The 22109-nt window shown below is 33.8% G+C and overlaps 1 protein-coding gene and 1 long non-coding RNA gene across 2 annotated transcripts in view; both read right to left on the bottom strand.

Annotated features, from left to right (window-relative positions):
* Positions 1-8253: 8253 nt before the first annotated feature.
* LOC142241575 (uncharacterized) lies at positions 8254-8983 on the bottom strand. Its single transcript, XR_012723702.1, has 3 exons — positions 8611-8983; positions 8444-8517; positions 8254-8380 (listed from the first exon to the last, which is right to left on the bottom strand). It is a non-coding gene; the product is annotated as an uncharacterized LOC142241575 (long non-coding RNA).
* Positions 8984-20947: 11964 nt separating this feature from the next.
* Positions 20948-22109, bottom strand: part of Tsp42Ef (Tetraspanin 42Ef) — an 80757-nt gene continuing 79595 nt past the window's right edge. The window contains exon 6 of the mRNA XM_075310402.1: positions 20948-21544. Coding sequence (XP_075166517.1) covers positions 21473-21544 — 72 coding nt within the window. The 3' untranslated portion in view covers positions 20948-21472. The remainder of the gene's footprint in view (positions 21545-22109) is intronic.

The raw sequence follows: 22109 nt of genomic DNA, 5'->3' as shown, positions 1-22109 counted from the left end.
ATCGAACCCACGACCTTGTGTATGCCAGGCGGGCATGTTAACCATTGCACGTGAGAAGGCTGTTATGATGGCAAATGTTCGATGGGAGAATTGCAAGGGTTGTAACGACACCAAGCAAATATGGCCCCATATCAACTTAAACCACACACTAGATGTGCTAATGATCTTGGGACGTCAGATATCACTCCTGATATCTGCTATAACGGGTCGCTGCCTGATAGACGATTTTGCAAAAACTATTGGCGCGAAGTATAATGACTATTGTATGAGCTGTCATGATGTGGAGGAAAAAGAATCAATTAAACACCTCTTGTGTGAGTGTCCTGCATTTTGTGTAAAGCGCAAGCAACTTTTAGGAGCATATAGCTTCAGATTACTGGCGGATCTGGAAAACGTTAACTTAAGCAGTCTGCTAATGTTTTTGGAACAATCTGGTTGGTTCAACAAGGAAAAATAATCAAGAAGGTTCAGCGGTTAAAACTAGAAGTGCCCATATGTAATAGGTACTTTTAGTTAATGTGGTATCACAATGGACTGAATAGTCTAAGTGAGCCTGAATCTTAATCGGGCTGCCGATTTAACCTAACCTAACCATTGCACCACGATGGCTCTTTCAAACAAATAATAAATATATTGTTTTATTTGTAATCCAACACAAGTATGATTGTGGCATATATGCTTGAAGCAGAATGTGTTTTGGAGTATATATTACAGAAGTTGCCTTCCGATAGGGAATAATCTTTTGCCAAAAACGTACGTCTTTTCCATTAATTTAAACAATTTATATTTTTGTTTGGACGTATTTGTTCTTGCACAATTTTTGTAAGATCAAATAAATATTTGACGGAATGGGGTGCAAATATTTGCAATATGGTGGTCACACTACGATCAAACTGTTACATTTTTACTAGGGCTGTCACCCGGGATAAATCCGGTCCCAAAATCCCGGGACGGGACGGGATTATTCCCGAATGCCGGGATTTTTTTATTTTTAATCCCGGGATTTTTCGGGATCCCGAAAAACTAATTCCAATTTATTTAATTGGTTGCTTTTTAGTATCATTCATCAATAAATTGTAGTCTTCATTCAGTGCAAACGGCCCTTAGATTTCATACCCGACAAATTGAGTTAATAAACATTTATGGTACACCTTGAGTAAGAATTTAACATACATGAGGTATACTATAAAAATCACAATTTCATCAAAAATCGAAGTAAACGATAACGCCACATAATGGTCAGTACCATGTTCGCTTTTCGCGTTGAAATTTCACGATTTATTTTTTTATTTATTTATTTTTCATAGACATCAAGCCCATTGGGCCAAATCTGTCCGAGTACACAGTGAACAATTCATTATGTTATTTTCTTTTCTTTCTCAATATAAACAAATTATAATAACTAATTAACTTATTATACCCCCCAGCACAAGTACAAAGAATAATGTATATAATATATATAAATTCAAAATTCTTTATCAAGTGGCTAACTTCACATTTTCCAATTATGTTTCTAATCTTTCAAGTACCATTATCTTAAATTGGTTTACATCATACGAAAACCGTCAATTATTATATGAAATTAAATTATTCCAAATTAGCGCGACTCGAACCAGGAACGAATTTGCTATTATGGGCGTCGAAAAAGGTGGTATTAAAATAGAAGCTGTTCTTGACGAATTCCCAAAAACAAATCGTTCTACTAAGTATTCCGGAATCCTTTTGCACATTACCTTGTAAAACATAAGCATACTTCTAACAACAATAAAATTTCTGAAGTCACATCCCAAAAAAATTTTACAATATTCTGAAACATGTTCACACGCAAAGAAAAAAAACGTTTGGAAAACGTGTACCGAAAACGTTTTTCTTTTGTTAGAGTTTTTTGAATTGCTTCGAAAATTTTGAACTTTTATCACCAAAAAAATTCGTTTGTTACAAAATTTTTATTTTTTCAATAAAAAAAGTTATTTTTGAAACAACAACACAGTCCATTTCGTTTATATCAAACACTGTTCTTTTCTGGCTTTAGGTCTTTAATAAGACACATTTTACAGTTCAAAATTTAATATAGTACAATGTAATGTTGAATATTTTTTCGGAATCTTCCGAACATATCTGGAATATATGCAAAAAAAACAAAATCAAAAAAAAACTTTGGCCGAAGCAGGGATCGAACCCACGACCCTTGGCATGAGAGTCGGACGTAGCTACCACTGCTCCACGGTGCCAAACTAAATGTTTGTTTCTGTTAAATAAACTTTGTTTATTCGGTTCGTGGGCGCCGCAAGCTATGCTATATAAATATAACTTATATGGGTATTTATCTATTGATGACCATAACAGGTACATAGCTCAGTGGTTAGTGTGTTGGCTTACAATGTGCATGGTCCGCGGTTCGATTCTCCGTCCAGGCGAAAGGTAAAAAAAATTTTAAAAATTTATAAAATCGTATAATTTCTTCTACATTGTTGGTATTACAGGAAAAGGTGTTAAGAACTAAAAATCCTCGTGGATGTGAGAAAGATGTGAGGGACAATGCAATTAGCAAGAAAATAATGTTTTTGAGCTAGTCTTTATGAAATTGTTTTTACATCCTGGAAAAGAATAAACGTTTATCACAAAAAGTATATACTTTTCTTCCAAATACACTTCCTTACAGCGAAAAGCAAATGAGAAACGAACTTTGTTTGTCTAAAATTTCGTTTGGGAGGAAAGAATTATTTTTTTGCGTGTATATTAACTCAATTGAAGCGCAGTTTCTTGTTCCTCTAGGTTAGATTAGGTGCAGCCCGATGTAAAGGGTGATACGGTCAAAATTTGGTCAATATAAACTTGACGTATTTCTTTAAATTTTGCATTTAAAAAACCTGAACACCCCTCATTTTGAAGGTATGTGTGTGTAGAATGTTGCTCCTATTTTGATTTTGGAATTCACTCTTCAGTTGTCAAAATGCCGTCCAAGCAAAAAGAGCAGCGTATCAAAGCTGGCAAAATCGCTAAAAGTTGCCAAATCAACCGTTACAAACGTAATTAAAGTGTTTGGGGAACGTTTGTCGACAGCCAGGAAGTCTGGATCGGGGGGAAATCGAAAACCGGAAGCCGCTGAGACGACAAAGAGAGTTGCCGGTAGTTTCAAGCGAAACCCTAACCTCTCTCTCCGAGATGCCGCAAATAAGCTGGGTGCATCGTCTACAACCGTGCATCGAGCCAAAAAAACGAGCCGGACTATCGACTTACAAGAAGGTAGTGACTCCAAATCGCGATGATAAACAAAATACGACGGCCAAAGCGCGATCCCGGAGGCTGTACACGACGATGCTGACGAAGTTTGACTGCGTGGTAATGGACGACAAAACCTACAAGCAGCTTCCGGGACAGGAGTTTTATACGGCAAAAGGAAGGGGAAAGGTAGCAGATATTTTCAAGCACATAAAACTGTCAAAGTTCGCAAAGAAATATCTGGTTTGGCAAGCCATATGTACCTGTAGCTTGAAAAGCAGCATTTTCATAGCTTCCGGGACTGTCAACCAAGAAATTTACGTGAAAGAGTGTTTGAATAAAGGTCTGCTGCCTTTCCTGAAGAAACACGGTTGTTCCGTACTGTTTTGGCCGGATTTGGCATCTTGCCATTACGGTAAAAAGGTCATGGAGTGGTACGCCGCCAACAACGTGCAGGTGGTTCCCAAGGACAAGAACCCTCCCAACGCGCCAGAGCTCCGCCCAATTGAAAAATACTGGGCTATTGTCAAGCGGAACCTAAAGAAGACCAAAAAACGGCTAAGGACGAGCAGCAGTTCAAGACAAACTGGCTTTCGAAGAAGGTGGACAAGGTGGCCGTACAAAATCTGATGGCAGGTGTCAAGCGTGAGGCCCGGCAATTAGGATTTGGAAAAGCGAAAGGCTAACTGAATATTTTTCCTGAATTTTATACTAATTGAACTTGAAACAGAAATTTAATTTGATTTTTTAGATAAACGATTTCACCGATTATACACGTTTTCCCTTGACCAAATTTTGACCGTATCACCCTTTATCAGGCTCACTTAGACTATTCAGTCCATTGTGATACCACATTGGTGAACTTCTCTCTTATTATCGCTGCCCGATTCCATGTTAAGGTGGGTACTATGTTCGGTTTTCGAGTTGAAAACCACTTTATTTTCGCGATTACTTTTCCTCAAATAATTAAAATTATAAATGAAAACAAACTTATTCCTGTAAAGTCTTGTCGAAATCTAGAGAAACAAGAAACAGCGCATCAATTGAGTTAATTTATCTGCTTTATATTGAACTGTTTTAATAAAGTAACCACGAAAATTTCAACGCGAAAAGCGAACATAGTACTTACCTTTAAGCTCAATGACAAGGGACCTCCTTTTTATAGCCGAGTCCGAACGGCGTTCCACATTGCTGTGAAACCACTTAGAGAAGCTTTGTAACCCTCAGAAATGTCACCAGCATTACTAAGGTAGGATAATCCACCGCTGAAAAACTTTTGATGTTCGGTCGAAACAGGAATCGAACCCACGACCTTGTGTATGCAAGGCGGGCATGCTAACCATTGCACCACGGTGGCTCCCTTCTTGTTCCTCTGGATTTCGGCAAGACTTTACAGGAATGTGTTTTTTTTTTTTCATTTATAGTTTTGATTATTTAAGGATTAGCAATCGCAAAAATAAAGTTGTTTTCAATTCGAAAACCGAATATAGTACCCACCTTGAAAAAGCAATGATAAAAGGTCCGTCAACAATATGGCAAGATCGCGTTTGTCTGATAAAAATTTGGATGCCTTAATTGATTTCGTGACAAAAATTAATCAACTATTTGATCAATTCAATTAATTAATTGATATTGGCAATATATTTCAATCAAAAATTAATATAATGCACACCCAAAATCTTATTTAATGTTGTTTGAAATAAAAGAAAATATGCGTTTCTTATAAAAATATTCAATATTTTATTTTTGTGAATTAACATACTACAAATTGGGTACTAAATTCGCGTTTAGTCGCTAAAATCAAAAATAAATCAATAAAAAAAGTATAAAAAAACCCTATTTGATGCAAATTTTAATATAACTTTATGAAAAATAGCACAAAGCAACATTTTATAAAGTTTATATTCTTTAAAATGAAAGAAAAGTAATAGTTAAAAAAATGTCGATTTTAGCGACTAATCTCGATCTTAATACTTTCTGGGTATTTAGTTCTTATTTGAGTGTTTTGTTCTAACATAACATACACATACAATTACGATCAATAACAACTAAAGGGTGAAAAATAAACTATATAAATCATTTTCTTCCTTACCATAATAACCAATAAGAAATCAGCAGTCTGTAAGCTAAATTAGTTTTTCTGAAAATAAACAGAATAATAAGAACTTATTTCTGTTCAATTAAAAGTTGAATTTGAATTCTTAGTTCCAAGATGAAGATTTATATTCTTCTTGGATTTGGAATTCACTAAATTGGCGATTTGGATTCTGAGGAAGTGCTTGGACTCTTTGAGCTTATGGAGGATCTGTACGACGATCTGAGTGCACAAATCCTTAGATGTAAATCAATGGAGGCTATAAGGAGGTCTAGAGAAGGCGGAAACAAATTGAGGTAACCTCTAATGGACAAAATGCTGATGTGAAGTCGATCTATATTAATCGACAAGAGGTCATGAATAACGAATGGCCAAGAGAGAAGCCATTGGTGCAGGAATTATGCTCCAATGGAAGGAGCTCCGACACCGAACCAACTATTACCGGAATAGATCAGATGAGTCATACTCAATTGGAAGGAGCCCTGACGTCAATCCTACTAGTTGGGTCTATAGGAATAGATCCAAAGAGTCATCAGATGAAGAGCAGTTGCCTACCAAAACTGAAGTTGATGGTACTGCTGCCACCGCACCTGATGGTACTGCTGCTATACAAGACAAAAGAGCTGCCGATGCTGAAGAGTCTGGACCAGTCTCAACCAAAGGAAACCTGGAGGAACCACCAAAGAACGTCAAATCAACTGAGATTCTGGGAGAATCCCTTTCTTTATTTTCTTTACAGGAAGAAGATTTGGCCTCTGAGAGTCAAGATTATGTGGAGGCTCGGGAAGAAGAAGGAGGTGCGGTTGTTGCTGAAAGAGCAACATATTCAAGGCATGAGTGCAAGGGGTATCCAGCAAAAGGGCGAGAGAAGCAATTAGCCACCACTCAAGTGAGCAAGCGAGGTGAAGAAGCTTCGTGGAATAGATCCAAGCAGTGTTGGCAGGTTAGGGGCCCCCCCAAATTTAGGGGTTTTTTCATGTTTAGGGGGATTTTTGGGGGTAAAAAAATATCTTAGACCTCATAAAGTGGACCAATTCTCAAGCAAATTCGGAACAATTCTGGCATGAATTATGAGAAAAAAGATGAGGGAAGTCAACAAGAAGATCCTAAATACAAGCAAGTATGCAATAGCATTATTTTCGTTATCTTTTTTAAACGCTTCTGTGGAAAGGGCATTTTTAATATTTGACACAATTAAAAACAATCTTATTTTAACTTAGCAGCTGAAAGCATTTTAAGAGTAAGACTGCTTTTTAAATTGATATATTGTATTATTACATCCAAAGAAATAATAATTTCTTCAGGGACGAAATTCTAAACAAACGAAATTGTCTTTTGTTATAAAGCAAATTTTATTTTTTATTTACTTCAAAAGAAATTTTTTTAGCATCAAAAGAAAACTTAGTTTGTCTAAAATTTCGTTTCTCAGAAAAGAAAACTCTTCTTTCAGTATATATATTTGTGTTAAATTTAATTTTTAAAGTGTATCACTACAGGACTTTTTCACGGAATTTTGGACCCGTTTTATACATTTTACATTCTTAAATTTTTTGGGGGTTTTTGAAAAAAGTCTAGACCAATTTAGGGTTTTTTTTAAGATTTGGGGAGGAAGAATCAAAAATCGCCTGGCAACACTGGATCCAAGAGAGGAAGAGTATCACTCACCGCCGGAGTGCAACGAAGGGCAGAGTTGGTGCATTTTACGATAGTGATTATCTTCAAGGAACAGTTCGCTAATCATGGATGCAGTTTGCACAACGAAGGAATAAATAGAAGGAAAATAATGCTGCATTCGCGCAGGTAGAAGAAAGCCCCAAAAGAGCCAAACTGCACACAAAAAAAATTTTTTTGATTTCAATCACGAAAATCGCGGATTCAATCATTTTTTTAATTGAAATGTCTTCAATCACGAAAATGATAGTATCAATCACCCATTTTGATTGAAAACCAACACGATTTTCAATTAAAAATTTAATTGACTTTTGTCACGGAATCAATTAATTGTGTAATTGAATCAATTAAAAACGTGATTGATTTTTAACATAAAATTCAATCACAGTTTTAATTGAATCAATTAAAATTTTAATTAATTTCGCGACAAAAATCAGTCAACTATTTGATTCATTCAATTAAATAATTAATTGAAATTGGCTATAAATTTCGATCAAAAAATTTATATATTGCGACCCCAAAATCGTATTTAGTTTTATTTAAAATTAAAGAAAATATGTGTTTCTTATAAAACATATTTAATATTTTATTATTTTTTGAATTAAGCAATAGACAAATAAATTTGGTTCTTGTCATTTGTGTTTTGTTCTAACATAACTTACAAATACAATTACTATCAATAACAACTATAGGGTGAAAAAATAAATTATATAAATCATTATCTTCCTTATAATAATAACAACCATGTTAGCATGTTCCTTCTAATATGTAGATGCGCCTAGATTTCCAATAAATCAGCAGCCTGTAAGCTAAATTAGTTTTTCTGAAAGTAAACAGAATAATTCGATTTTAATTTTGTTCAATTAAAAGTTAATTTGTTAAACATTACCTGCATAGAATATCAAGTTCAATTCTTAGTTCCAGGTTGTAGATTTATAATCTTCTTTTGCAGTTGTAGTCTTTTAGCATAAAAGGGTGTATTAAGGAGCTCGGTAATTTAATTTTAGTAACAATTCCTTTCCAAAATTTCCACACATTAAAATCGTCTATTAAAATCTGAACCAATCAAAGACAAAAATAATGGGAAAGCAATGTAATATTTGGTATTATATTGATGATACTTTGCAAATTCTGGAAATAGAAAAAAATATAAATGGAAAATACATATTTTTATTATTTTCGGATATTTTTCATATTTTTAAATCCAAAAGAAAGAACTTTTTACCATTACATAATTCAGCTCATTAGTTTATATACCAGATATACTGCTCTCTACTTGGGTTCAAACTGAAAAAGGCAGGTAAAACAAAAATGCAATTTAATGCCAACGCTACTTCGCAACTTCAAGGTGAATCTTCCACCAAACCCATACCGCTCTTGGTTTTAAGAAAACTATGAGTGAAAAAATTTATAATTTTAAAAGATCAATACGGTACCCACTTTTTTATTGCAAACATATTATTATATATTTGATAAAATGATGGAGTTGATGGGATTGATTGGTCAATTTCACGAAATAAAATTGGTCACTAAAAGAAATGAATAAAAAATATATTATTTTAGTCAGTTTAATGTAAACAGGCTCCAATGGAAAACGGTATTCACATTTCACAATTTCTTACCTTCAATAAACGTAGATTGTTTTCCATTTTTACAATGCCACAAAACACAAACACAGGTAATTTCAAATGCGTTCTGTCATATATTTTTTTCAAACCTTTACCACGTGGCCGTTTGTTGTTGCACACTTTATTTATTTCAACCCTTTGCTATGATTTGTTGTTGCGTTCAAAATATTTATGCACACATTTTGAATGCAGCAGACAGAATGTCGCCAATCATGTTTTTCAATTTACGCGAAAAACAAAAACCCAACCGTTCGTTACGAGTTACTTCCACAGACTGATCTCTCCATCATACATTGTTGAATAAATACCCATTCTCTTGTTCTCTTTTCGCTCTTTCCATTGCTCAAAATTATTCAATTTCAATCACAAAGGTGATTGGATCAATCACATGTGTAATTGGAAACGGAAAAAATTTGAATCACGTTTGTAATTGAAATTTTTTTCAGAATTGATTAACAAATTGATTGAATCAATTAATATTTTAATTGGAAACGTAACAAATATCAATCATTTTTTTAATTGGTTTTTATTCGGATTTGATTAAATAATTAATTGAATCAATTAACATATTAATTGAATCCGTTTCCAAATTCAATTAAGTGTTTAATTGAAAAAACGTTGGTGATAATTTTTTGTGTGTGGACACATGTTTGATTGTTCGAAGTGCTACGCTATAAGACTTTAGCGTAAAGTATAATTAGTCTTTAAAAGTTGAGTATTCTGTTTAGAATAAGAGGCGTAATTTGAAAGGTAATCATATTCGGTATAAATTTATGTCTATTTGGCGGCCGCAGAATGTTTAGATTTCTAAACATGCTCCATTTTACAATACCGCAAAACACAAACGCAGTCCTTTACCGCATGGCCATTTGTTGTTGCACACTTTATTTATTTCAACCCTTTTGTATGACTTGTTATTGTATTCAAACTATTTATGAACACATTTCGAACGCAGCAGACAGAATGTCGCTAATCATGTTTTTCAATTTAAGCGAAAAACAAAAACCCAACCGTTCTTTACGAGTTACTTCCACAGACTGATCTCTCCATCACATGTTGTTGAATAAATACACATTCTCTTGTTCTCTTTCTCTCCATCACTCAAAACTATTCAATTTGAATCACAAAGAAAACGGAAAAATTGTCACGTGTGCAATTGAAAATTATTTCCGAATTGATTAACAAATTAATTGAATCAATTAATATTTTAATTGGAAACGTAACAAATATCAATCATTTTTTTAATTGGTTTTTATTCGGATCTGATTAATAATTAATTGAATCAATTAACATTAGCATTGAATCCGTTTCCAAATTCAATTAAGTGTTTAATTGAAAAAAAAAAATCGGTGACAATTTTTTGTGTGTATGGAGACATGTTGTTCGGACTTGTTGCCACTTTCACCTGTAGTATCTTTAGAAGTTTCGCTTTTCTCCAATTGTTTCATTTGTTTTTTAAGTCTTCGTGTATTTTTCTAAGATTTGAGGTCGACTTCATTCTTTTCACCAACGATAGGAGACGATTTCGTTTGATACCTCAAATCCCTTGGCAGCCACACAACGAATACGGCCCACTGTGGCCACTGGTTCAATGGAATCGAGTGATTCTCCTGGTTATATTACGGAAAGTTTTTGTTTAAAATGTTGCTGTTGCTTCATATATTCCAATTCCAAACTTAATTGAGAATTGTGTAAATTGTACAATTTGCTTGGTTACATGAATTTCTTTAAAAGATTAAGCTAAAATTGCCAAACTTTCTGGTGAACTGAAGAGTTTTGGAACAACACTTTTTTCGATGGCAGTTTCATAGAACTTGATAAGACCATTTTCCTTTTGGATAACACAGAAATAAAAGTTGTTTACAAATTGTTGGTCGTTATTTATTTATTTTTGAAACACCAATACTTACAAAGAATTTGACAGACGGTGTACTTCAAAGCTACCAGGGTTGGATGAAGAAAGTTGTTTTTGTGTTTTTAACTCTACCTCTTAATAAGTGTACCCTGAGTAGAGGTGTGCGCGTCACACGAAATTCTCGTGACACGCGTGATTCACGCGTAAATCACGTGAGTCGTGAACAAAATCCAAAGCAAGTCTCGTGAATGGGACTAAAATAAATATGTCGTACGTGAGCGTGCGCGAGAAATGAAATTTATTCGTGAATGTGAGTGAATAAAATGTCTGCAAAATCATGCTCAGGAAAAAAATCAAAAGATTTAATTCATACTCGTATGTTAACTGAAATTAATTTAGCTCTCGAACTATATTCTATTTTTGAATTTTGTTACCTTTGGTGATTTCCGTTTGGAAAACGCCGTGAGTCTCGTGAATTTGTCGTGAATCTTGCGTGAGTGTGAATCTTTTAAAGTAGTTCTTGCGTGCGTGAGTACTGGTTTTCATTTCGTGAATGTGCGTGAGTGGGATTGGCTACCACAAGTATCGTGCGTGAATAAACATTTTGCTTCGTGAAAGTGCGTGAGTGTGAGTGAAATTTCAGTCACGCGCACACCTCTAACCCTGAGTCTGACCTAGCTTAAATATGCGTGGCGTAAGTGAAATTTCCCTCTACGGACATGTGGAACGCAAGAGCTGCCACCTATTGTTGGCTTTTGCACTCGCGACTTGCATTTACGTCAAGCTGCATACTATTCGGCGACCAATATAAATAGAAAAATATTTGAAATTAAGTGCATACACTTAGGGAGCAATAATTCTACAAATATAATTTTCCATTAGGGATATTTTTGGCCATATAGATGTCTCTTATTGTTGTAGCGAGAAGTTCAGTATTTATGGTATTTTAACAGAAGAAAATTTATTTAATGGAGATTCACACAATCAAGAAATATTTCTTCGAGAGTGAAATAACTCTCACGCACATATCTCTAATTGATCTATACGTGATTTAGAGCAAAGGCATTTACCTACAGCAAAACAAGTAAGGAAAGTCTAAAGTCGGGCGGGGCCGACTATATTATACCCTGCACCACTTTGTAGATCTAAATTTTCGATACCATATCACATCCGTCAAATGTGTTGGGTGTTATATATAAAGGTTTGTCCCAAATACATACATTTAAATATCACTCGATTTGGACAGAATTTGATAGACTTTTACAAAATCTATAGACTCAACATTTAAGTCGGCTAATGGACTAGGGTGGAACAAAATGTTAGTAAAAAAATATGGGAAACATTTAAATCTGAAGCAATCTTAAGGAAACTTCGCAAAAGTTTATTTATGATTTATCGCTCGATATATATGTATTACAAGTTTAAGAAAATTAGAGTCATTTTTTCAACTATTCGACTAAGCAGTGGCGATTTTACAAGGAAAATGTTGCTATCTTGACCATTTTTGTCGAAATCAGAAAAACATATATATGGGAGCTATATCTAAATCTGAACCGATTTCAACCAAATTTGGCACGCATAGCAACAATGCTAATTCTACTCCCTGTGCAAAATTTCAACTAAATCGGAGCAAAAAATTAGCCTCTGTGGTCATATGAGTGTAAATCGGGCGAAAGCTATATAATGGAGATATATCTAAATCTGAACCGATTTCAACCAAATTTGGCACGCATAGCTACAATGCTCATTCTACTCCCTGTGTAAAATTTCAATTAAATCGGAGTAAAAGATTGGCCTCTGTGGTCATATGAGTGTAAATCGGGCGAAAGCTATATATGGGAGCTATATCTAAATCTGAACCGATTTCCACCAAATTTGACACGCATAGCTATAATGCTAATTCTACTCCCTGTGCAAAATTTCAACTAAATCGGAGCAAAAATTTGGCCTCTGTGGACAAAGGAGTGTAAATCGGGCGAAAGCTATATATGGGAGCTATATCTAAATCTGAACCGATTTGGATGATATTTTGCAAGTTTTTCGAGACTCATAAACTATTGGGATGAACGGAATTTGAGGAAGATCGGTTGATATACACGCCAATTATGACCAGATCGGAGAAAATATATATATGGCAGCTATATCTAAATTGGAACCGATCAAAATCAATAGGGATCGTCTTTGAGCCGAAACAGGACCCCATACCAAATTTTAGGACAATCGGACTAAAACTGCGAGCTGTACTTTGCACACAAAAATACATCAACAGACAGACAGACAGACGGACATCGCTAAATCGACTCAGAATTTAATTCTAAGACGATCGGTATACTAAACGATGGGTCTCAGACATTTCCTTCTTAGCGTTACATACAAATGCACAAACTTATTATACCCTGTACCACAGTAGTGGTGAAGGGTATAAATATGGGAAACATTTAAGTCTGAAGCAATTTTAAGGAAACTTCGCAAAAGTTTATTTATGATTTATCGCTCGATATATATGTATTAGAAGTTCAGGAAAATTAGGCAGTGGTATTTTGACCATTTTTTCGAAATCAGAAAAACATATATATGGAAGCTATATCTAAATTTGAACCGATTTCAACCAAATTTGGCATGACGTATAGCTACAATGCTAATTCTACTCCCTGTGCAAAATTTCAACTAAATCGGTGTTAAAAATTGGCCTCTGTGGTAATATGAGTGTAAATCGGGCGAAAGCTATGTATGGGAGCTATATCTAAATTTGAACCGATTTCAACCAAATTTGGCACGCATAGCTACTCCCTGTGCAAAATTTCAATTAAATAGGAGTAAAAGATAGGCCACTGTGGTCATATGAGTGTAAATCGGTCGAACGATATATATATGGGAACAATATCTAAATCTGAACCGATTTCACTTGACTACACTACTAATTGTACTCCTAGTGCAAAATTTCAAACAAATTGGGGTAAATCTCTGGCTTCTGGGACCGTACTAGTCCATATCGGGCGAAAGATATATATGGGAGCTACATCTAAATCTGTTCACCAATGTGGTATCACAATGGACTGAATAGTCTAAGTGAGCCTGATGCATCGGGCTGGCATCTAACCTATCCTAACCTACATCTAAATCTGAACCGATTTCAATAAAATTTGGCACACTTGACTATAGTACTAACTGGTTGGCTGATAAGTCCCCGGTCTAAAAACACATTTTTTTGTCAAAATTCGTTTTTATTATTCAACATAGTTCCCTTCAAGAGCGATACAACGATTATAACAACCTTCCAATTTTTTGATACCATTTTGGTAGTACTCCTTCCGTTTTGCCTCAAAATATGCCTCAGTTTCGGCGATCACCTCTTCATTGCAGCCAAATTTTTTCCCTGCGAGCATTCTTTTAAGGTCTGAGAACAAGAAAAAGTCGCTGGGGCCAGATCTGTTGAATACGGTGGGTGGGGAAGCAATTCGAAGCCCAATTCAATTTTTGCTTCGTTCTCAATGACTTGTGGCATGTTCCTTTGATATCTTTAAGGCCTCTGCTATCTCGATCAACCTCATTTTATGGTCATTCAAAATCATTTTGTGGATATTTTTGATGTTTTCGTCGGTAAACACCTTCAGCAAACAGTATTTTATCAAAACACGAAATTCCTTTTTTTTTTCATTTTTTCACAATAACAAAAGTTGCTTCACAAAAGACGCTCTATCTCACAAACTAATTGACTTACAGACGTCAAATTTTGACACGAATCATTTGAGGGTTGGTATTATATAAAAATAATATGCATTTAATACTAGCGACGCCATCTATGTATCAGACCGGGGACTTATCAGCCAACCTGTTACACTTACAAACTAAACTGCCTGTGCCTCAGACCAACTGATCGTCGCACACAGCTATCTCTTATCTATTTTGTTACATTAAGATCCCACACACATGCGCTCTTATCAGCTAGTATAAGGATTTTATGGCGATCCTAAGTAGACAAATGCATCTCTAACATAATGATAGGGACCAATTCTAAGATATTTTTATTATTCAAAAGATATTTATTTCGAATAATAGGGTCTACTAAATAAACAATTAATAACAATACGAAAATAATCAACATAGAGTAACTTCTGCAGTTTAACTAAAATAAGGCAAAAGAAAGAAATCAGTGCCATCTTGGTTTTAATCAGTAAATTATTATCCAATCAGATATTTAGTGCTGCTTTTTAACAAAAGATGGCGCACACTTCTTTCAACAATTTAAATTAATCAGAACTGTGACACTACCGCTGTAAAATAGTTCCAATAGATGGCGCCATTTCAGTCCGTCACAATTATGACATATTATGTTTTTCTATAGGTGGCACTTTTGTACCTATCAAAATTCTATTCAATTAATTGTGATACAAAATTATTCCAATAGATGGCACAATCAAAATAACAACCCATGGGTATTAAATTCGCCTTGATTGAATTGTCAAATATCTCCATAGAAAGATTATTTTGGAGGAAAAAGATTATTATTATGAGGAAGATAGGAAATTGTTGCATTTACCAGATTAGTTCAATACATGTTGTATATAAACAATTGACGGATTAGAACTAAGAATGTTCCTGATAGCTTCTTTATCACATACCTCTCGTCATGGCGTTACAAAATGTTTACAAATAGTCAAAAAATTAAGTTCTTACAGTTCTTACTTTTTACAAAAGAACTGCCCTTTAGAGCAAATGCATGTTAATCCAAATACCATTGGATTACATGCATTTGATAGATTTAGGTGTGATGCGTAAAATACTACTTAGACTTATAAATAATTGCATGATTGGTGAAGACAATATAAACAATATTTCGAGCTCGAGCTAACCGTTGTCGTGTGTCAGGAGAATTTGTACGGAATGAACTTACTCCTTGGAAAGCTACAGTAAGACAGTTTTGGTTACATATGTTATGGGAGTTGTTACCTTGAAAATCCAAGTAAGTCCAGACATCTATTACGAATTCTTGCTTCTGCATTGCGCGTAAAAAAAATGATAGGCTAATACGAGGGCGGATCGGAAACTTCTTAGCCTATCAATGAAAGGGAATAGTTAGTTATTCAAAAATATTTTTATTTTTCAATATAATCTCCTGAAACTTCAATACACTTAGTAATTCTATTCCTTGATTAAAATAGTTTTCCTCAAGGTCTTCAAAATAGTGGGTTCAACTGTAATTGCATCTTCATTTGATGTAAAACGCTTGCCAGCAAGGAATTTTTTAGATTTGGGAACAAGTAAAAGTCACTGGGAGCTAAATCAGGAGAATAACATAAGGTGGGTGGTCAAGCAACTCGTACTTTAATTCATTGATTTTAGCCATTGTTAAAACACTCTTGTGTGCTGGTGCGTTGTCTTGATAAAAAATTATTTTTTTGTGTTTTAAGCCAGGACGTTTTTCTCGAATTTGTACATTTAATTCATCCAAAAGGTTGCAATAGTACTCTGAATTTATTGTTTTACCCTTTTGCAGATAGTCAATCAATAAAATACCTTTGAAGTCCCAAAAAGCCGTTGCCATAACCTTACCAGCCGATTGAATTGTTTTTACCTTCCTTGGGGCACTTCATCCAGCTTCAGTCCATTGTTTGGATTGTTCTTTTGTCTCTGGATTATAGTGGTGGATCCATGTCTCATCAACAGTTATGAAACGACGCTTAAAATCCATTATACTTCGCTTAAAACGATCCAAACAAGCTTGAGAAATGTTCATTCTTATGCGTTTTTGATCGACCCATATTGCAGAAAGCTTTTTCATCTGTAGTTCTTCATGCAAAATTAAATGGACTCGATCATTTGAGATGCCCATGATATAGCAATTTCACGCATTTTTATTCGTCGATCATTTAATACAATATCATGCACTTTGGCTACAATTTCTGTTGTTCTTGCTGTTTTTGGACGTCATGGTTCATCTTCAATGCTTGTACGACCACGTTTAAATTCAACAACCCAATTTTTTACTGTTGCATATGAAGGAGCACTTTCACTTAACACATTCACCATATCATTATGAATTTCTTGTGTCGATAAACCTTTTTTATGTAAATATTTAATGACAGCACGCATTTCTAATTTTTCCATTGTAAAAAAATTGCGGATGCATCTATTTTGAGTACCTGTTTCTATATGAAGGAGTTGGCATATCGAAACAAAATTTAACATGTGTTCATAACAGAGATGGAAGTTTCCAAAACACTTAACTTTTTTCTGTTTATACCGCGCTTTTTGTGCTAGGCTAAGAAGTTTCCGAACTGCCCTCGTAAATAAGCCATAAGCCACATCATTGCATGCAAAGATTATAGATTTGAGGAAGATAGGAAATTGGCTGGCGTCATACCAAATGTTAAATTTACCAGATTAGTTCAAAACATGTTTGTAATCTTTTAGTTGTTTTTCGTTTTTAGTTTTTAATTGAAAACATTTATTTTCTTAATGAAACAATGTTAAATTTTAGGCAACAACAAAAAAAATTAAATTTTCTCCTTTATGGGAATTTATTTCGTGCACTTAATTTCTTTTTATTTGCATTTTAATGCTATGTCAATACTTGTCGTATCTTTGATTGTTATGGTAAACTATGTGTACCTCCCAGTATATTTAGTTTCCAATTATTTCTTTTATTTGGTGTTTGGTATTACCAATAAAATTTCGACGTAAGCAAATGTTAGTACTCACGACAAATTAATGGTTGTCATGCCTGTAATTTCCGTTTTCTCCGACAGGACGTCTTTCTTTGCTCACTGTAGGTACTTGACTAGATGTTGCAAAGACTCAATTTTCAATATAAACACCGCACCTTCCAGCGACTAGTAACTCTACACCGAAAGAATTCTCTTCGTAAATTTTACGAAGAATTCTTCATTAACTATTCTTCCTGAATTCTTCATTAAAATAACGAAATTTTCATTCATTTTCGTAAATTTTATGAAGAACATTTTACGAATATACGAAACTTCTACGAAACATTCTACATTAACTTTTCTTCGTAAAAAGTTCGTACTTTTAACGAAACTTTCTTCATATTTCATGAATTTTGTGAAGAAGTTTTTACGAATATTTTACGAAACATTCTGCGTTAAAATTTCTTCATAAAAAGTACGAAACATTTTCTTTGAAATAACGAAGAAGTTTCATTGAAGTTGTAAAATTTCCGTTCGCGGCATTAAATTGTCTTTTATAATGTGCTTGAGTGTATTCATTTATTCTATTTTTTATGCAAGTCTATGCTACTTCTCATTTGGGTGATAGCGCGCTATGAATAAAAGTGAAGCAATAAAACTAAAAATTATTCAAAACCTTAAGAGGTAAAGTAGTGATGTAATTTTTCACACTTGCAACTACAACCAAATGCACTTTCGACTATAAATTTTTTCTAAAAGTTCGAACATTTTTCAGAAAAAAGTACGAATATTTTTCATAAAAACTACGAAAATTTTTCATAAAAAGTACGAAACATTTTCATAAAAAGAACGAAATTGTTTCATAAAAAGTACGAAGATTTTTCATAAAAAGTACGAAGATTCTTCATAAAAAGTACGAATTTTTTCTTACAAACTACGAAAATTTTGGAAGAACTTTTCTTCGTAAAAAGTACGAAATATTTCGTACTTTTAATGAAAAGTTTCTTTGGTTGTAAAACAATGACAAATTTCGTACTTTTAACGAAATTTTTCGTTCTTTTTACGAAGAAAATTCTTTCGGTGTAGACTACATTGTTTTAGCCTGTTCAATATAGATTTAGGATCAAAATGATTTGCAGGCATCCATGCATGTCCTCTAGAGTGGCTCCTTCCCAAAATTCACCAATTATCATCAACGCAGCTTCAATCGATCCCCTGTTATTGGTAGCCGTCTCAAGACTCTCTTTTGCAACTGAGGCGAACGATCGTTGATCCCTTTTAAAAGCTGACAACTCATACGTTGTTACGTTAATCGTTCCCGTTTGCAAACTTCCAAGGAATTGTATTGCTTAACCGACATCGCGCTTGGGTCGCCTGATACCTTTCTTTAGAATAAAGAAAGCAAAGAAAGAGACTGCGTTCCTTAAGTCTCTTTCTTGAGGGATTACCATCTTTTGATGTCATTACCTTACGAAAGGGAAGCCCTTGTCGTGCAACCTGCTAACTGACAGCTCTATCGTAAAGATTAGCATTTTTGAGGTACGAACATATGTACTGTCGTTTGCGTCGAAAAAAATCATAAAATTTGTAATTTTCATACATTTCTGAATTAAAACCCATAAAAGCAATACCAAAACAATTATAGAAAATTAAAATAAAACGTATGTGTATGTTAAAGCGAATATTTATTATGTTTTTATATGAATATTGCTATTTTAATTTATTCCTGGGCAGAGCTGCCTTGGAAAAAATTGATAAATTAAACAATTTTTTTCTCATAGCCCTCTACACCTTGACATTTGTTTTCTCTTTATAAGAGCACAAGGCTTAATCTTGTTATTCTCATAGACCTTATAATACATAGAAATGTGTCAGTTCCAAAAATTAATTTGCTGACATTTCGTTTTGATTTTTTCTTAAAGAGTCAGTTCCAAAAATTAATTTGCTGACATTTCGTTTTGATTTTTTCTTAAAGAGTCAGTCCCAAACATTAATTTTCGCGCATTTGCTTTTGTGTTGTTCGTAAAGAGCAATGCTGCTCAAAGTTAAATTTCGTATTTTCGCGGTTTTGGTCACAATTTTCTGCTCAAATATGATCTTTTAATATATTAATTTATTTATAAATCCTCTGTTGCATCATAAACGTTCTAATATTGTGTAAAATTGGCAAACTACATAAAGGAAAACGAAAGAGATTGTAAGCGTGCTCTTATTTTTATCGTTTATTCTTAATCTTCGGAACTGTCAAACATAGTTTGACACCAATGGCTCATCTATGTATTATCAGGTCTATGGTTATTCTCAATTATCTTTGCCGTAGTTCCAGCTAGGGTTGCCAGATGATGGTTGCCGAAATCCCGGACTTTTCGCCGTACATTCCGGGATTTGTTTAAATTTCATATAAAATGTTATTTACTAAGTAAAACAAAAACATGACTGCCAATTTTTTATATCTAATGTAAATATCATACATTGGGAACACAAAAAGTTCACTTAAAATATAATGTTATTTTAGTCTACTTCATTTTCTGCCAACTAACTTAGTTACTCCGTCTGTTTTTATAAATGATTCTAATAAACAATTCTGCTTTATGTTATAAATTATTTAAAATACTAAATACTGTGTCGCTATAAACAATACTTATAGGTATTGAAAATACAATCTGCTACCAATTTGAATAAATTTGGACGAAAAAGTTGACTACATTTTAACACTTTATTTTTCTAAATTTGCATAATTGCCACAGTAGTCAGGATAAAGTCCATAATTCTGTACAGGCTTGCAAATTCCAAAATTCTTTCTCACAAATTTGTATATCAAACATTGTGTTTTTTTTTTTTGCAAATGTTGCTGATTTTGAAAGTCGAAATATTTTTCCGAATATGCAATTGCCGTTTTCAGGAAGTCTGTAGCTTCGTGCTCATAAACGATTCTTTCTTTTAATTGGGAGCGCCCGCCTTGCATACACAAGGTCGTGGGTTCGATTCCTGCTTCGACCGAACACCAAAAAGTTTTTCAGCGGTGGATTATCCCACCTCAGTAATGCTGGTGACATTTCTGAGGGTTTCAAAGCTTCTCTAAGTGGTTTCACTGCAATGTGGAACGCCGTTCGGACTCGGCTATAAAAAGGAGGTCCCTTGTCATTGAGCTTAACATGGAATCGGGCAGCACGCAGTGATAAGAGAGAAATTCACCAATGTGGTATCACAATGAACTGAATAGTCTAAGTGAGCCTGATAAATCGGGCTGCCACCTAACCTAACCTAACCTAACCTTCTTTTAATTGAACATTTTGCATTATAGGCATAACTTTGCTTATTTCGCAAGGCAATAAAGGATACATTAAAGGATATATTTCTACAAAGATATTTGTGCCGTTTTCTATAGCCAATATCAGTTTCTGGATATTCTTCAGAATATTTTTTTAAGAAATAATGTTTAACAGCTGGCCAACATAAAATTAGTATTTCGATTGCAAGTAATTGAAATTCCGGAATTTTTGTAAAATTTTCGGACACTTCCTGGAGACGAAATACCCGGACAATCCATGCAAATACCGGCCATCTGGCAAGCCTAATTTCTAGACGAATTTCGGGACAATTAATATTTAAATTAAAAAATTAAACATTTTCAATAATTTTCCCAACCGAATTCATTTTTTATAATTTAATTAAAAGTGAATTATATGAGTTAATCTTTTAACCGATTACGTTTTCAACGTCAATCAATTTTTTATTTGAAGATATTTTGATATTTTTTTCTGTGTACGAAATAAACCTTCGCTCATACAAATGTTATACGACGTACCAAAAAAAAAAAACGCCCCTGTTGTAAAAATGTAATCATCATCTATACAAAATAGAAAATTTTATTTGTAATTTATGTTAGACATTAAAAAAACATTATTTAATAAGGCAAATTAATACAAAAAAACATTTGTTCGTATTTAATATTTTTATAGTTTTATAATTTTTAGTAGATGTGGCTAGCTGCTCAATTATAATTATTTTTTGTTTTCTTCAATTCAATACTCAACAGACAATAAATATATATATTAAATCCAACCGGTGGCATATTTAAGACACTGGAGGCATACGAGCAATGACTACAATTATCTGAGGCGAGGATAAGCTTTGGAGACAATTAAAATGTGCCTGCCTGGATGGCTAACATTCATCATATTTTTATACCAAACTTATAAGACTATAACAATGAATTGACGACACAATTAGACATCGGTATTTTTCATTGCAAATGCGATGTTTTAATCCAAGTGAGTCCTACAGCGAATTGAAAATTTTTTTGGGCATATCATGATTCCTTCGTAGAGCACTGTTGGGTCAGTGCCTCCGCTTAATAATACGAGCGTCGGCGATCGTTACGAATACTGTTACAAAGGCAGCAGGCAATAAAGGATACAATTAACTGCAAAGAAAAAAAGCAAGGGAAAATAAATTAATATTGAGAATTTCAAAATGGATTTTCTTTAATCGACTAAAAACCAAATCTGTTTTTTTGTTTTTTTTTTTTTTAATAAAAACAATTTCCAAAAATTTAGTTTGCATCACACAATTGTGATACGTAAGTAGTGAAAGCTTGGATCATCCAATGAATTTTACATGGGCTTGTCACAGGACGGAAGTACTACGTTTTTTGGATCCTTTGCATTGCTTTAAAAGACTTAGATGTTCATTTCAATAAAATAATTTAAAAAACGAAACAAAATTTTTCCCACAAATTTCATTTTTTATTGAAATTTTTTCAATTTAAACAAATTTTCCCTCCGACTGTGTGTTGAACCTGGATTTTGTTGGCACAACAACAGAACGCCATAGCACACTCATCCACAAACGCTATTGAACATGAAGCATCGAAACGCCAATTAAAATGTATGTGATATGATCATAATATGACACCAAGGAATGACAATGTAACCACTTCTCGAGATGTTCTGTATTATTATGAATAAAAATGAAGAACACAGCTCCAA

Source organism: Haematobia irritans, chromosome 5, assembly GCF_050003625.1.
Source record: "Haematobia irritans isolate KBUSLIRL chromosome 5, ASM5000362v1, whole genome shotgun sequence".
Classification (NCBI taxonomy): Eukaryota; Metazoa; Arthropoda; class Insecta; order Diptera; family Muscidae; genus Haematobia; species Haematobia irritans.
This window is presented reverse-complemented; position numbering and strand designations above follow the sequence as displayed.